This window comes from Schistocerca nitens, chromosome 9 (genome assembly GCF_023898315.1).
Source record: "Schistocerca nitens isolate TAMUIC-IGC-003100 chromosome 9, iqSchNite1.1, whole genome shotgun sequence".
In the NCBI taxonomy this organism is placed as follows: domain Eukaryota; kingdom Metazoa; phylum Arthropoda; class Insecta; order Orthoptera; family Acrididae; genus Schistocerca; species Schistocerca nitens.
The window spans coordinates 226,565,015-226,582,040 of NC_064622.1; the positions used below are offsets into that span (position 1 = coordinate 226,565,015).

At 41.0% G+C, this 17,026-nt stretch overlaps 1 protein-coding gene across 1 annotated transcript in view; it reads right to left on the minus strand.

The window, feature by feature from the left end:
- The window catches only part of LOC126204142 (NADPH oxidase 4-like), a 201,134-nt gene that overhangs the window by 118,886 nt on the left and 65,222 nt on the right, over positions 1-17,026 (minus strand). Inside the window, exon 2 of the mRNA XM_049938552.1 lies at positions 8,590-8,685. Coding sequence (XP_049794509.1) covers positions 8,590-8,685 — 96 coding nt within the window. The remainder of the gene's footprint in view (positions 1-8,589; positions 8,686-17,026) is intronic.

Genomic DNA, 17,026 nt, shown 5'->3' on the forward strand with positions numbered 1-17,026 from the left:
TTGACTCATAAATGGTTTTCATTACTATGTGATTTTCAAAGATGATTATTTTCATTTTGTTCGGATATATTGCATGTGAAATTTATCTGAAGTGGCTGAAAATTTGAAAACATTTTGAAGGAGCATGATGCTGTTGGTCATAAGGTAAAAGTATTTCGGTCTGATGGTGGAGGAGAGTACAGTCGTATCATGGTAGCTGCAGTGCTACAAGGCTGTGGTAATGAGTTTTGTCTCATTTGTCCAGATGCTCTTGAGCAAAATGGTGTTGCTGAACAAGCAAATCGACATGTAGTTGAGTTAGCTCACTCAATGTTAACATCTAGCAAGTTACCTAAATCATTTGGGGCTCATGCATGTGACGCAGCCGTTTTCTACTCAGTCATACTGGGAAGTCAAGAGTTGAGGGTAAAACAACCTCTGAATTGTGGCCTGGCAAAATATTTAACAGTTTCAACTATCCACGTCATTTGTGGATCAAAATGCTATGTTTATTTGACAAATACATTTTGTTCTAAGTTCGATGACAAAGCTACTTCTGGCCATTTTCTTTGCTATATGAATGACAAAGATGGTTACAAAGTATAGATTCCATCAAAACATTGTGTGATGAAATCATGCAATGTTGATTTTCAACCAGAAAAGCTATTTACAACTGAAAATTTGATTGAGTTGGAATTGAATTCCATACCTGAAGAAACAGGAGAGAAAAGTGAACCTACTGTTGATTAGATTGAGACAAGCGACCAAGAACATTCAAATGAGCTAGCAAATCGATGTCCAGTTCATGAAATACATCCACCAGTTAAATTTAGTGACTACAAATTAGGATACCAGCCTCACCAGTCTCAAGAAGCAAACACATTAGATTGCCTGGCAAAAGCAATCCTTAAAGAGCTTGTACCAACAAACTTCAACATAGCTATGGAAAGTAGTAATTCCAATAAACGATTTAATGCGATGAAAGGAGAAATAAAGGCATTTGAAGAAAATGATACCTGAAGCTTGGTAGAATTGCCTAAAGGAAAACATGTTATCGATAACTGCTGGGTACTTCATATTAAATATAAATATGATGGATCGATTGATCCTTACTGTGCTCACTCAGCTGTGTGCGGTATGTTTCAACATGACGGACTTGATTATGATGAAACTTTTAGTCCAGTTGCTCTTTATGATGCTATTCGTGCTGTAATAGCAATTGCAGCAGAAGAAAATTTGAAACTTGGTCAATTCAACATTAGAACTGCATTTTTATATGGTGACATGGATACAGAAATATACATTACTCATCCAGACGGTTTTGATGATGGCTCAGGTTGTGTTTGTCACCTTATGAAAAAAAAAATGGCTTTATTAGTTCTACAGCAGATTCTTGCATTTATATTCAAAAAAAGCAAAACAGAAGAATTGCTGATCGCTATTTATGTCAATGATGGACTTACTGCAGGCACAACTCAAAGTGCAGTGAATTCATTTTAGATATGTTAAAGTCAGAATTCAAAATAACAATTTGAACTTTAGACTCATGTTTAAGCTTGCAAATAGAGCAACGAGAGTCTGACTTGTTTATTTCACAGCAGGCATACACATCGAAGAGTCTACAGCATTTTAACATAGCTGATTCAGAACTATTAAAAACTCCCTGTGATAACAATTAGACAACAAATATAGCATTGTTCCTTATTGTTCAGCTGTGAGATCATTAATATACCTGGCATGTTTGACTCATTCAGAGCTCACTTATGCTGCTTCAAAAGTTGTCCCGTCTATGGATAAGCCCATTTCTTCTGATCTGAATGCTGCAAAACACATTTTCCAATATCTTCATGGTACTTTGGACATAGGTCCCTTCTATAATTCATCTGGTAGGAAACGTCATGCCTATGCTGATGTTGACTTTGCTGGCAACACTAAAACGTCCTAATCAACAAATGGTTTTGCTTCCATGATTGGTGACATGGCTGTGTCATGGGCATCTCAACTGCAGAAATCAGTTGCACTATCCACCACTGAAGTGGAGTTCATTGCTGCAAGTGAAGGAGCCAAGGAATTAGTATGGTTTAACAGGCTGCTGTTGGACATCAGTGGAAAAAGAAACATTTCCATATCATTCATTGACAATGGAAGTGCCATTAAATTAGTGAAAAATCTAGAGTTCCACATACACTTTAAGCACATCAAATTACAATATTATTTTGTGTGGGAACTCTGTCAAAATGGGAATATCAATGTGGAATATATGTGTTCTGAAAATCAACTTGGTAACATGTTTACAAAGGCTTTAAAATCAAAAAAGTTTAAAGAAATGTGTACTAAGATAAGACTTCATAACTAATGTGTTTTCACCTCTTATGTTTTATGAAAAAGTTATTCTGTGCACTAGAGTTTGGTTTAGGGGGAAGTAAATATATCAGAACTGTGTGTTTCCTGTCCTCTCCTACGGTGGTGCTAGGTTTTGTGCTGTGTGAAATTCTTTGTTCCTAAGAGTTTCTTTTTTTTTTTTTTTCAAGCTTTTACTCTATGAAGTCTTTGTTGCTATGCGTCAGGTTTTTAGATATTAAAGGAAGAAGATCACTATTTCTAAAAGCATTGTGTTCTTTCTATAAAATTATATCCTAAGTTTACCACAGCAGAGTGTTCATTGAAGCCCCTCAAACTACTGTCTAGCCTAAAACAACCTTTTGCGCACTCCACAAGTACTCTGTTACACAAACAGCTGCTTCCTTTATGTAGTGCACCCCTAACTTATCAAGGGGAGTCCTACTCTGCAGCCAAGACTGTCACAGGATCGACAAAAACCTTTGGCTGATACCGTCTACTCGGCTCCTAACAAAAGGATCCCGATCAACTCTGGGAACAATGCTGAAAATTGCAAGCTCTGCTTGAGCCCTGTGCGCGAGGCCAGCAGTCTTCATAACCTCCACCAGCCACCTGGATGAAATGAGGGTGGCCTCAAAACTCATTGGACAGGTATTGTTGGTGCCAACTTGAGCTGTAACTTGCAGATGACTGCACTCTGCACGCTTGGTAGCCACAGGCAAGGCTGCTTCCACATTTTGGCTGAGGCCCTCTGGCAGACATGGTGAGTGCATATTAGCTTTCTTTCCAGCCCTGAATGCTATCTGCCTAAGGGGCTCCATAACACTCCTTTTGTTGGAGCTCCCAATAACTAATAAGCCCCCACATGTGGGCCTACTCAGACCCTGCTGAAGGAGTGGCCAGCTGTCTACTCTCAGGGTGAATGAATGAGGTTATGTGGGCATTCTCCACGTTGGCCCTCTGCCTTGAGCAATGCAATCGTATTACCACCTGCCACTCACCCTGCTGTACGGGAAGATTCAACACATCAAGTTCACTATGAGGTGCCTCAGAAGCAGAACACACGGGCAAACAGGCAACACTGAGGTTTCCCATGTGACTACCAGAATCTCTGCCACCGCCACAACCCGAGTCAGCAGCCTGAAGGTAACAGACCATAGCCAAAGAGCATTCAGCCATTCATAAACTGCAGCCAGCTTCTCCTGCATCTGCACACAGCATGCACACATACTAACCATCCTAACAAGACTAACTGAAGAAGGAAACTAAAAAGCAGACAGAATCCCAGATATGCCACTTGCTACCCTTCTGATGTGTCACCAATGGACACTGATGGCTGTTCTGTGAGTAATTATTGTGACACAGACTAAATGAAATCACTCTTACAAAAATGTGAACCACCAAACCTCTTAAAAACAAAAACATGCACAAAATTTAATAAATATTTTGTTTGTAACAGGAAACAAAGTAACACTTTCCATTGACACAGGGCATCACTTGAAAGATGTGATGACTAATATTTGTTTGGGCCAACCCAGCTACACGTTGTTGTTGTGGTCCTCAGTCCTGAGACTGGTTTGATGCAGCTCTCCATGCTACTCTATCCTGTGCAAGCTTCTTTATCTCCCAGTACCAACTGCAACCTACATCCTTCTGAATCTGCTTGGTGTATTCATCTCTTGGTCTCCCTCTACGATTTTTACCCTCCACGCTGCCCTCCAATACTAAATTGGTGATCCCTTGATGCCTCATAACATGTCCTACCAACCAATCCCTTCTTCTAGTCAAGTTGTGCCACAAACTTCTCTTCTCCCCAATTCTATTCAATACCTCCTCATTAGTTATGTGATCTACCCATCTAATCTTCAGCATTCTTCTGTAACACCACATTTCGAAAGCTTCTATTCTCTTCTTGTCTAAACTATTTAGCGTCCACGTTTCACTTCCATACATAGCTACACTCCATACAAATACTTTCAGAAACGACTTCCTGACACTTAAATCTATACTCGATGTTAACAAATTTCTCTTCTTCAGAAACGCTTTCCTTACCATTGCCAATCTACATTTTATATCCTCTCTACTTCGACTATCATCAGTTATTTTGCTCCCCAAATAGCAAAACTCCTATACTACTACTAGTGCCTCATTTCCTAATCTAATTCCCTCAGCATCACCCGACTTAATTCGACTACATTCCATTACCCTCATTTTGCTTTTGTTGATGTTCATCTTATATCCTCCCTTCAAGACACTATCCATTTCATTCAACCGCTCTTGCAAGTCCTTTGCTGTCTCTGATAGAATTACAATGCCATTGGCGAACCTCAAAGTTTTAATTTCTTCTCCATGGATTTTAATACCTACTCTGAATTTTTCTTTTGTTTCCTTCTCTGCTTGCTCAATATACAGATTGAATAACATCGGGGAGAGGCTACAACCCTGTCTCACTCCCTTCCCAACCACTGCTTCCGTTTCATGTCCCTTGACTCTTATAACTGCCATCTGGTTTCTGTACAAATTGTAAATAGCCTTTCGCTCCCTGTATTTTACCCCTGCCACCTTTAGAATTTGAAAGAGAGTATTCCAGTCAACATTGTCAAAAGCTTTCTCTAAGTCTACAAATACTAGAAACATAGGTTTGCCTTTCCTTAATCTAGCTTCTAAGATAAGTCGTAGGGTCAGTATTGCCGCACGTGTTCCAATATTTTTGTGGAATCCAAACTGATCTTCCCCGAGTTCAGCTTCTACTAGTTTTTCCATTAGTCTGTTAAGAATTCACGTTAGTATTTTGCAGCAGTGACTTATTAAACTGATAGTTCGGTAATTTTCACATCTCTCAACACCTGCTTTCTTTGGGATTGGAATTATTACATTCTTCTTGAAGTCTGAGGGTATTTCACCAGTCTCATACATCTTGCTCATCATATGGTAGAGTTTTGTCAGGACTGGCTCTCCCAAGGCTTTCAGTAGTTCTAATGGAATGTTGTCTACTCCCGGGGCCTTGTTTTGACTCAGGTCTTTCAGTGATCTGTAAAACTCTTCATGCAGAATCATACCTCCCATTTCATCTCCATCTACATCCTCTTCCATTTCCATAATATTGTCCTCAAGTACATCGCCCTTGTATAGACCCTCTATATACTCCTTCCACATTTCTGCTTTCCCTTCTTTGCTTAGAACTGGGTTTCCATCTGAGCTCTTGATATTCATACAAGTGGTTCTCTTTTCTCCAAAGGTCTCTTTAATTTTCCTGTAGGCTGTATCTATCTTACCCCCAGAGTGATCAGCCTCTACATCCTTACATTTGTCATCTAGCCATGTCTGATTAGCCATTTTGCACTTCCTGTCGATCTCTTTTTTGAGACGTTTGTATTCCTTTTTGCTGCTTCAATTACTGCATTTTTATATTTTCTCCCTTCATCAATTAAATTCAATATTTCTTCTGTTACCCAAGGATTTCTACTAGCCCTCATGTTTTAACTTACTTGATCCTCTGCTGCCTTCACTACTTCATCCCTCAAAGCTACCCATTCTTCTTCTACTGTATTTCTTTCACCCATTCCTGTCAATTGTTCCCTTATGCTCTCCCTGAAACCCTGTACAACCTCTGGTTTAGTCAGTTTATCCAGGTCCCATCTCCTTAAATTCCCACCTTTTTGCAGTTTCTTCAGTTTTAATCTACAGGTCATAACCAATAGATTGTGGTCAGAGTGCACATCTGCCCCTGGAAATGTCTTACAATTTAAGACCTGGTTCCTAAATCTCTGTCTTACCATTATATAATCTATCTGATACCTTCTAGTATCTCCAGGATTCTTCCATGTATACAACCCTTTTTTATGAATCTTGAACCAAGTGTTAGCTATGATTAAGTTGTGCTCTGTGCAAAATTCTACCAGGCAGCTTCCTCTTTCATTTCTTACCCCCAATCCATAGTCACCTACTACGTTTCCTTCTCTCCCTTTTCCTGCTACCGAATTCCAGTCACCTATGACTATTAAAATTTCATCTCCCTTCACTATCTGAATAATTTCTTTTATTTCATCATACATTTCTTCAATTTCTTCATCATCGGTAGAGCTAGTTGGCATATAGACTTGTACTACTGTAGTAGGTGTGGGCTTCATGTCTATCTTGGCCACAATAATGCGTTCACTGCGCTGTTTGTAGTATCTTACCCACACTCCTATTTTTTTATTCATTATTAAACCTACTCCTGCATTACCCCTATTTGATTTTGTATTTATAACCCTGTATTCACCTGACCAAAAGTCTTGTTCCTCCCACCACCGAACTTCACTAATTCCCACTATATCTAACTTTAACCTATCCATTTCCCTTTTTAAATTTTCTAGTCTACCTGCCCGATTAAGGGATCTGACATTCCATGCTCCGATCCGTAGAATGCCAGTTTTCTTTCTCCTGATAACGACGTCCTCTTGAGTAGTCCCTGCCCAGAGATCTGAATGGGGGACTATTTTACTTCCGGAATATTTTACCCAAGAGGACACCATCATCATTTAACCATACAGTAAAGCTGCATGTCCTCGGGAAAAATTACGGCTGTAGTTTCCCCTTGCCTTCAATCGTTTGCAGTACCAGCAAGGCCGTTTCGATTAGTGTTACAAGGCCAGATCAGTCAATCATCCAGATTGTTGTCCCTGCAACTACTGAAAAGGCTGCTGCCCCTCTTCAGGAACCACACGTTTGTCTGGCCTCTCAACAGATACCCCTCTGTTGTGGTTGCACCTACGGTACGGCTATCTGTATCGCTGAGGCACGCAAGCCTCCCCACCAATGGCAAGGTCCATGGTTCATGGGGGGGGGGAGAAGCTACACATTAAAAAACTCAAATTGCAAATATCTACAGAAACACCAGAGAAAATTCGCTTTATGACTCTTAGGAGAGATGTCCAGTGTATACACAGGGCAAAAACAAGGAGGAATAGCAGGGTAGGGATGACTGTTGAAACTGCTACTGCTACCTATAGGAGTAAGCAGAGGGATGTGACAGGAAGAGGATAGTGTGCTGTTAGGTGTAGCATCAAGAGCCACCTCCAGCACCAGACAAATAAATCAGAGATTAGTTCCAAAGAAAGTGTATCAGTGATAAATATGGGAAGTTAACTATAAGTATCTCCAAATGGAGTAGATAGATCAAAAAAAATATTCCTAGGGCTGTCTGAGGCTCCCAAAACAACAGCCCATGCAAGAAGAGCCCGGAAATATCACTTTAGTAGTAACCAGCAGTTTATTCATGCTAGTGAAACAAAGTGGCAACAATAGTGCACAACCTCAAAATTAAACATTCAAAAGTGTTAGATGGTATATAGAACAGGTTACTTAAACACGTCGTGGCATTTTTGAGTAACCACAAAGTATCATCTATTTCTGGCTAAGGCATATAGCTTTCAGACTCACACTTATCTTTCTAAAAAAATCTGACTGTCTCTGTTTATTCTTTCTTAATAAAATGAGATTTAAGAGTGTTCACAAAAGATAACCTGTGATTTATAGAGAACACAGATAATTATTACTGCATGACTGTAAGGTCAATTGACAATACTGAAATGACTACTGGGCCAAAGGACAAAAATAAAGTGAAGGTGAAGGACATTGCTGCCCATGCTGTTCTTGATGGTCCTGGTGTGTTTGCAGGTGGTATTCTGAGTTTCTCTCTCTTGTCAAGAATGATAAATTTAGTCACAGTGCTGGATGCCTTACTGTGGCTATTGTTCGCTGTGGAGGTATTGAGAGTATTGGTGGCCTTGAAAGGTTTAGTAAGTGTGACGTCATTACTTACCACACTTTTTTAACGTGACTGAAGTTTTTAATAAGGACATCGGCACATTTTATTTTTATTGTACAAGACCTTTTGTACTCAGGAGCTGTGGACATTGTGAGATGGATCAAGATGTAGCTGTTTATGTGTGGTGCAACGAATCTGGTGTTTGTGAAGCAGTAAAATATGTTAGTGATTTGACAGTATATTATTATAAATAAAGAACCCTGATTCCCAAAGGTAGTGAGGGCGTAGGTGTAATATTCCTATGCTCTTTAATGGCTGTCCTTGCCTATCATCATCTCTCACCTTCCCCTTGCTCAGGGCCCCCCTCTCCCATTCCCCTCAATAACTTCCACAGTCACCTCATCCAAGGCAACCATTCAGCTTCCAGTTCTGGGATAATGTGGTTGAGTGTATTTGAAGAAGGATACCAGTTTTAAAATTAAGTTTCTAGTACTTCCTAATGAACAGCATTAACTTACCCCTAAAATGCTCCGAAGATATATATGTTGTGGTTTGTTTTTATATTGTGAGTAGGTCTTCCAGAAGATTGTAGCACTTGCAGAAAGCCAGAACACCTGTAACATTATTTTATTACTGTAGAAAACTTATATGTTGACTTATACAATATAAAGCACATGAAAAGGGTCAACAGAAGCGTCCGATCTTACCCGTCGGCTTTGACCCGTGACGTAAGCGTGTTGTGGTGTGTGACGTCATTACGGCGCGGAGTTTGATTTGCGATTGTGGCGTGTTTGTAGATGTCTTGTTTTTGTTTGTCGTGCTCTCTGGTGGTGTGTTCATGGTTTTCGTTTGTTTCGTTTGTTTCGTGTGGTGGGGTCAGTTTTCTGTTGCTCAGGTGTTGGATTTGAAGCGGAATTTCTATTAGTGAGTTAATGGTTAATTTAATGCTCATTGCTGTACGTCGGGTGAGTTTGTTATTGAGTGTATTTGGTTGTGGTTTTTTGTTCAGGAATGGATATGAAAGACCGCCTTAACAGTGTTCGGTTGAGGGCGATGATGGGGGAGACAGCTTTAGAGCTGATTAAATTTCTTCAGCTATTTGGCTTAATTGCCGAGGTCGTGAAGTGCGGTGTGTGCCGTGAACCTATGAAATTGGTTAAAGTTCCGGACTCTCGGACCAGGGACGGATACATGTGGTGTTGCCGGAAAGATGGCGTATGGCGTTCTGTAAGGCGTGGTACCTGGTTCGAGAAGTCTAGATTGGCCATGCGTGAGATTGTGCTTATTACGTATTATTTTTGTTATAGTTGCGGACAGAGTTTTTGCGCGTTTGAGACTGGTGTGAGTGAGAGGACTGTTTTAGACTGGTATTCCTTTTGCCGTGAGGTGTGTTCCGAATTTATTAAGTACAGGGGTAAGTTGGGTGGGCATGGGGTGCTTGTGGAGGTGGATGAGTCGCAGTTTGGTAAAAGGAAGTATGGGAGGGGGAAGTCTGTGGCTGGTCTTTGGGTGTGGGGGGGCTGTTGTTCAGGGGGGTGGGGGTACTGAATGTGTTTTTAGGGTTGTGGAGGGGAGGTCGAAGCCTGAATTAGTGGGGTTAATTGAGGAGTATGTAGAGCCGGGGTCCACAGTAGTTTCAGATGCGTTTTCTTCATATAGGGGGTTGGGTGAGAGGGGATTTAATCATTTAGTAGTGAACCACAGTCTAGAGTTTAAGAATTATGATACTGGGGCTTGCACTAACACAATTGAGGGGATGTGGGGAGCGGTTAAGTCAGTTCTTGGGAGGGGGAAGAGGCGCTCTTCCAACCTTCAGTCTCATTTAGATGAGTACTGTTGGCGGAAGAGTGTCCCAGAGGGCTATTGCATTCTTCGGGTTTTTTTAAGGGCTGTGGGTAAAATGTATAGACCGAAAGTGGTTAGTTAGCGTGGGCTGGGTAGGTGGGTGGGTGGTTTATTTTGTTGTATAGTGTTTGTGTGTTGTATTTTGGAGTTGTGGGGGAGGGGGTTGACGTTTGGGTGGGTTGGGTTTCTATTTTAGTTCAGTATTTTTTCGTTGGTGTGTGTGTGTGTGTGTGTGTGTGTGTGTGTGCGCGTGCGTGTGTGCATTTGTGTGTGATTGTGGTGGCCAATCTAGTTTGTGGAGCTGGAACTTTTTTGAGGTAAGTTCCGTTTTTTTTTTTGGTTATTTATGTATGTTTTGTGTATTGGGTATAGGTTGGAAACATCCGATGTCACGCGTCGGCTTTGACCCGTGACGTAAGGGACCTACACATTGATCTGTAGCGTAGCCCTGAATACGAGGTTAGGTTGGGAGTTTGTTTTTGGAATGCGGCCGCGGCAGCGGCCGCCTATGATTCGAAAATATTGATTTGACACTAATGAACATGTATACGTAATATGAAGCAATTTGATGAACATATTGATCTGTAGCGTAGCCCACTTGAGGTTAGGTTGGGAGTTTTTTTTTGGAATGCGGCCGCGGCAGCGGCCGCCTATGATTCGAAAATATTTATTTGACACTAATGAAGCCTGTGGGGGGATGGGGGGGCACTGCAGACTCCCCCCACCGCATAACGACACATGATGATCAAATTTTGAAAAAAAATGAAAAATTTTTTCCGTACCTGCTAAACTGCATAAGTGCCAATGTATGTAGGTGTAAGGGAAGCTTTCGTTTCTTAGTTTTCTATTGGGGGATGTGATCGGTAGGTTCTGTTGAGCTATATAGGTTAAGGGAAGTGTCCGATTATGGATAGGAATGTGTTTTTTGGTATTTGGTCAGTTTTGTGATGTTGATTTATTTCGTTGTTTTGCGTGGTTTTGAATGGCGGTCGGTGGCTACATTTCTGTATATTTAGTTTCTCCGCACCCAAAAACCCCTAATTTCCCACGCTTGTCCCGTTACAGTCATTACGCTTTTTGTGAAACTTGTGTATTTCAGTGTTTACAATACGTATGCGATGTTTTTATATCCGCCATATTGGAATTGTTTATAGTCGTTTCCGCGGTATTTGTGACGTCATGGGTCAAAGCCGACGGGTAAGATCGGACGCTTCTGTATTTCCCATGAAAATAATAATGCACTTAATTATGGTGAAATATCACTATCACTCAGCACTCTGAGCCACAAGACTTTTTGTCAGCAAGAGGATTGTAACAGGGAACAAAACATGACAGTACTACATAACGAAAAGATGTCCACATAGACAATTGTGATGAAAAAATAAATAAATAAATAAAATAAAAATAAAAAAAATAAAAAAGAGTGAAGAAGCCAAAGAACAAATATGTTACAATGAGCATTCAAATTTTGGGTCAAGAGGAATATTTGATACGAGTCGATGCTTTGCACACTGATGTAAAGTTAATGGCTGCTGTGACGACACATTTTTGTGAGCATATTCACAGTTTGTGGTGACTTACTGATCTGTAGCTTAACTCGAGATCTAGGTTAGGGTGGAGGGTGACAGTTTAGTTGAGAGTTGATGAAGAGACGAATGTGAAGGTAAAAAATGGTTGTGCTGACAGACTAATTTGTACCTTATCGTGTTTGAATAACTCTATGCTGATATCACGTTACAGTCACCATGCTGTTTACAATGTTTGTCATATGTTTCTTACATCACTTGTCAAAGTCGATGACTCATAATGAATATTCCTTTTTATCTTAAATGTCTTGTACAGTCTACAGTTCTGTACTTAAAATTAGATTGTTATTTACACCTGCTTTGTTAGCACATATCACAAATATTTTATGGCATAAATCTATACAACATATGAATGAGTCAACAACCCTTTTAGAAGTATCTACAGTGTATGAGTAATGTGTCTATGTGAGTGGAGCTCTGTCTCCAGCAGAGGACAATGATCTGAGAAAGCGGACAGGAGTACTATGTAATTATAGGTCAAAGGAAGCAGGTCATCACTTGTCTGGGCTGCAGATCAGTAGTGATAATCCCCCATGAGTAGGCCAGAGCTGTTCCCCAAGAGACATTACAAGTTTTTCATCTTGACAAAACTAGGAGTTTGCAGATTGCAGCACAGGTATTGATATTGTGGAATGATTTTAGAAGGAATATTTTTGGCAGTGTGTGTGTTCAACAACGAAAAAAGCTGAACAAATGAAAGCATCCAGAATGTGATTTTCACTCTGCAGCGGAGTGTGCACTGACATGAAACTTCCTGGCAGATTAAAACTGTGTGCCGGACCGAGACTCGAACTTGGGACCTTTGCCTTTCGCGGGCAAGTGCTCTACCAACTGAGCTACCCAAGCACGATTCACGCCCTGTCCTCACAGCTTTACTTCTGCCAGTACCTCACCTCCTACCTTCCAAACTTTACAGAAACTCTCCTGCGAAGCATGAAGAACTAGCACTCCTGAAAGAAAGGATGTTGTGGAGACATGGCTTAGCCACAGCCTGTGGAATGTTTCCAGAATGAGATTTTCACTCTGCAGTGGAGTGTGCCCTGATATGAAGTTTCACTTAAGGCCACAACAAAAACATCGAAAGGTACATACAGTAATTGAGCCTTTTGAATTTCAAATTGTCTCTAAGCTGACACTGAGAGAACATATTAGTTCTATAAGTAACAGGACAGCATGTGTAACATCCCTTACCATATATGGAAACTATCAAGGTTATTATGCATAGCAGTTACTGCTTAATATCGATGACTTACATACCATTTTTTGGACTATCCGTGTGTCGTATTTTTCATGTAGATTAAAAAAGACGTACGAGGAATACTGTTTTATTATTTAAGTGCTACCGACATTAGCTAAATTAGTAGTTTTTTTACATAGTTACAGGGGTCTAATTTTAGTGCATTTACAGCTATAGCAATATTATTGTATCCATACCTAGGAGATACCAGTGTTACAGCGAATAAATAATTTAAGTCACAACAACGTAGTCCATAAAGGGAAAGTTTTAGCTTTTAAAGAAAATATTGGTAACCCGTATGTTCGTAATTACTAGTTTTCATGTCACTTCGGCGTTCACAGAACTATTATTTAAATAACTTATAATATAACTGGAAATCTATTATGCTTTGTCTCGATTTTGTCATGGCCGTAAACTAAATTCCATTTCGTGGCCTGTATATGTTTTCATCCATCGTATACCGTAATTTTCAACTGGACAACGGATGGACTGGGTTTCTCAGACACTCGCGGATTTCGTTTTAAAAATATCCGCAATAGTACACTACTAATTAGTAAGCCATTGTAGCTTTCAGTTAAAGTTCTTAGAGGCCACTATACTTTGTTCGCCAGTTGATTGTTGACGCTGGAAGAAACGTGTTCTGTGTTTGAGAGACCCTTCCCTTCCGTTTAGTTAGCTGTTTTTCTGTTTACACCGAGTGCACGCGATAAAACTGCACGAATTGAAACTTTTATTGGAAAATGATACTGGCGATTCAGATGTGGACCTAATTTTTTTCCAGAAAGCGATCACGACACAGAAAGTGAAGTGAGTGACTAATAGCTGGACAGCGAAGATCACGTCATTCCTGTCAGGAACGTGAGTAGCCTACTCCACAAACCACCATACGGTGCATTGCGGAGGGCACCTTGTACCAATTCTAGTCATTTCCTCTCCTGTTCCACTTAAAAACAAAGCTAGGGGAAAGCGACTATCGAAGCCTTCGTACAAGTCCTAAGATTTCACATCTTATCCTCATGACACTTACGCGAAATGTGCGTTAGGGACAGTAGAATCGTTCTGTAGTCAGCCTCAAATGCCGGTTCTCTAAATTTGCGGAAAGAGCATCTTCTTCTCTTCAGGGATTCTCATTTGAGTTCATTAAGTATCTCCATAATAACTGCGTGTTGATCAAACCTACCAGTAACAAATCCAACAGCCCGCCTCTGAATTGCTTCGATGTCTGCCCCTAATCCGACCTAGTGAGTATCCCAAACACTGTAACAGTGCACAAGAATGAGTCACACTGACGTTGTAGCCTATACGCTGTCTCCTGTATGAATGAGCTGCTCTTTCCCAATATTCTTCCAATAAGACGAAGTCGAACATTCGCCTTCGTTACTATCAACTTGACGTGCTCATTTCATTTCATATCGCTTTGGAATGTTACGCCTAGGTATTTAATCGAAGTGACTGTGCCAAGCTGCATCATACTAATGCTGTATTCGAATATTACACATTGTTCCTACTCATCCGCATTAACTTACACTTTTTTTTTTTTTTTTTTTTTTTTTTTTGAGCGAGCTTCCATTCAACAGGCCGACTAGAAATTTTGTCTATGTCATTCTGTATACTCCTTCCGTCACTCAACGATCAAACTTTGTCGTACACACAGCATCATCACCAAATAGCCATAAATTGCTGCGCACCCTGTCCGTCAAGTCATTTACGTATATAGAGGGAAAAAGCGGTCCTATCATACTTCCCAGGGGCACTGCTGACGATACCCTTGTCTCTGATGCACACTAGCCATCGAGGAGCACGTATTGGATTCTATTACTCAACAAGTTTTTGAGCCATTCACATACCTGAAAACCAAAGTGCATGCTCGGATGTTCATCAACAGTCTGCAGTGATACACCATGTCACATGCTAATACTAGAGTTTGTTGAGCAGCTGTGTAACATTCTTAACTAAACGATGCCGTGACGAAAACACGTTACTTTTCGTCGCTTCTCTATCTCTCTCTCTCTCTCTCTCTCGCTTTCTCCCCCCCCCCCTCCCTCTCCTCACTCTCTCCCACTAATTCAATTTGGCAAGAGTGTCTAGCATTTGTAGACTTAGAGAAAGCTTTTGACAATGTTGACTGGAATACTCTCTTTCAAATTCTAAAGGTGGCAGGGGTAAAATACAGGGAGCGAAAGGCTATTTACAATTTGTACAGAAACCAGATGGCAGTTATAAGAGTCGAGGGACATGAAAGGGAAGCAACGGTTGGGAAGGGAGTGAGACAGGGTTGTAGCCTGTCCCCGATGTTATTCAATCTGTATATTGAGCAAGCAGTAAAGGAAACAAAAGAAAAATTCGGAGTAGGTATTAAAGTCCACGGAGAAGAAATAAAAACGTTGAGGTTCGCCGATGACATTGTAATTCTGTCAGAGACAGCAAAGGACTTGGAAGAGTTGTTGAATGGAATGGACAGTGTCTTGAAAGGAGGATATAAGATGAACATCAACAAAAGCAAAACGAGGATAATGGAATGTAGTCGAATTAAGTCGGGTGATGCTGAGGGAATTAGATTAGGCAATGAGACACTTAAAGTAGTAAAGGAGTTTTGCTATTTGGGGTGCAAAATAACTGACGATGGTCGAAGTAGAGAGGATATAAAATGTAGACTGGCAATGACAAGGAAAGCGTTTCTGAATAAGACAAATTTGTTGACATCGAGTATAGATTTAAGTGTCAGGAAGTCGTTTCTGAAAGTATTTGTATGGAGTGTCGCCATGTATGGAAGTGAAACATGGACGATAAAAAGTTTGGACAAGAAGAGAATAGAAGCTTTCGGAATGTGGTGTTACAGAAGAATCCTGAAGATTAGATGGGTAGATCACATAACTAATGAGGAGGTATTGAATAGAATTGGGGAGAAGAGGAGTTTGTTGCACAACTTGACAAGAAGAAGGGATCGGTTGGTAGGACATGTTCTGAGGCATCAAAGGATCACAAATTTAGCATTGGAGGGCAGCGTGGAGGGTAAAAATCGTAGCGGGAAACCAAGAGATGAGTACACTAAGCAGATTCAGAAGGATGTAGGTTGCAGTAAGTACTGGGAGATAAAGAAGCTTCCACAGGATCGAGTAGCATGGAGAGCTGCATCAAACCAGTCTCAGGACTGAAGACAACAACAACAACAACAACAAACAAAGAGTGTAAGACTGATGAACAATACTTAAGAATAGCTCCAACAAGTGTTTTGACAGCCACTTCTATCGAGGATGGTTACATTTCTTTAAGATTCTCCCAGGGAGTCTCAACCGGGAAGCTACTTTTTCCAGACTTTATTTTAAGTGGTCATTCCGTTTTAGATCACTCCACAGGGTTACTCCTAGGTGTGTTACGGTAGTTTCTGTTTCCATAAATTTGCCATCGATAATGTAATCTAATATTAGTTGATCTTTACACGTATTTATGTACAGTGTGTTACATTTATTGGCGTTCAGGACTAACTGCCAGTCCCTCTCCAGTCGTCTATCCCCTCCATGCCTTCGTGAATTTCACTAGTCTTCTGGCTTTACAAACATCTATAGACAACAATACCGTCCATTAATAGCCTTGCATTATCCACCAGATCTTAGTATAAATAGTAAGTAGTAACACCCTGTAATACTCCCGAAATTACTCTTACATCTATCCTCTCTGATCTATGCAACGGCCTTGCCGCAGTGGAAACACCGGTTCCCGTCAGATCACAGAAGTTCAGCGATGTCGGGCGTGGATGGGTGACCATCCCGGCCGCCATGCGCTGTTGCCATTTTTTGGGGTGCACACAGCCTCGTGATGCCAATTGAGGCGGTACTCGACCGAACAGTAGCGGCTCCGGCCAAAGAAAACCATCATAACGGCCGAGAGACCGGTGTGCTGACCACATGCCTCTTCTATCCACATCATCGGCTGAGGATGACACGGCGGTCGAATGGGCCACTTGTGACCTGAAGACGGAGTGCTGCTGCTGCTTTCTGTTCTATTAAGAACGACTTCTATCTGCAAGGTAGTACTAACACTCCCACTGCTGGAGAAGCACATTATGGAACTCAGCAACGATTTACACCGAAGGTTCCCAGCCCTTCCGAAACCCTGTTATCCCTGAGCTCGTTCTGATATTAGCTGATCTCCTCCACCTGACCCCCCCCCCCCCATCCTGCCTACTACCCTCCCCCTCCACCATTACCAACGATAACCCCTAACTAAACTTTACAATGGAAAATAATTTGTATTGCACATTTTCATTTTTTAAATGACGAAAGATAA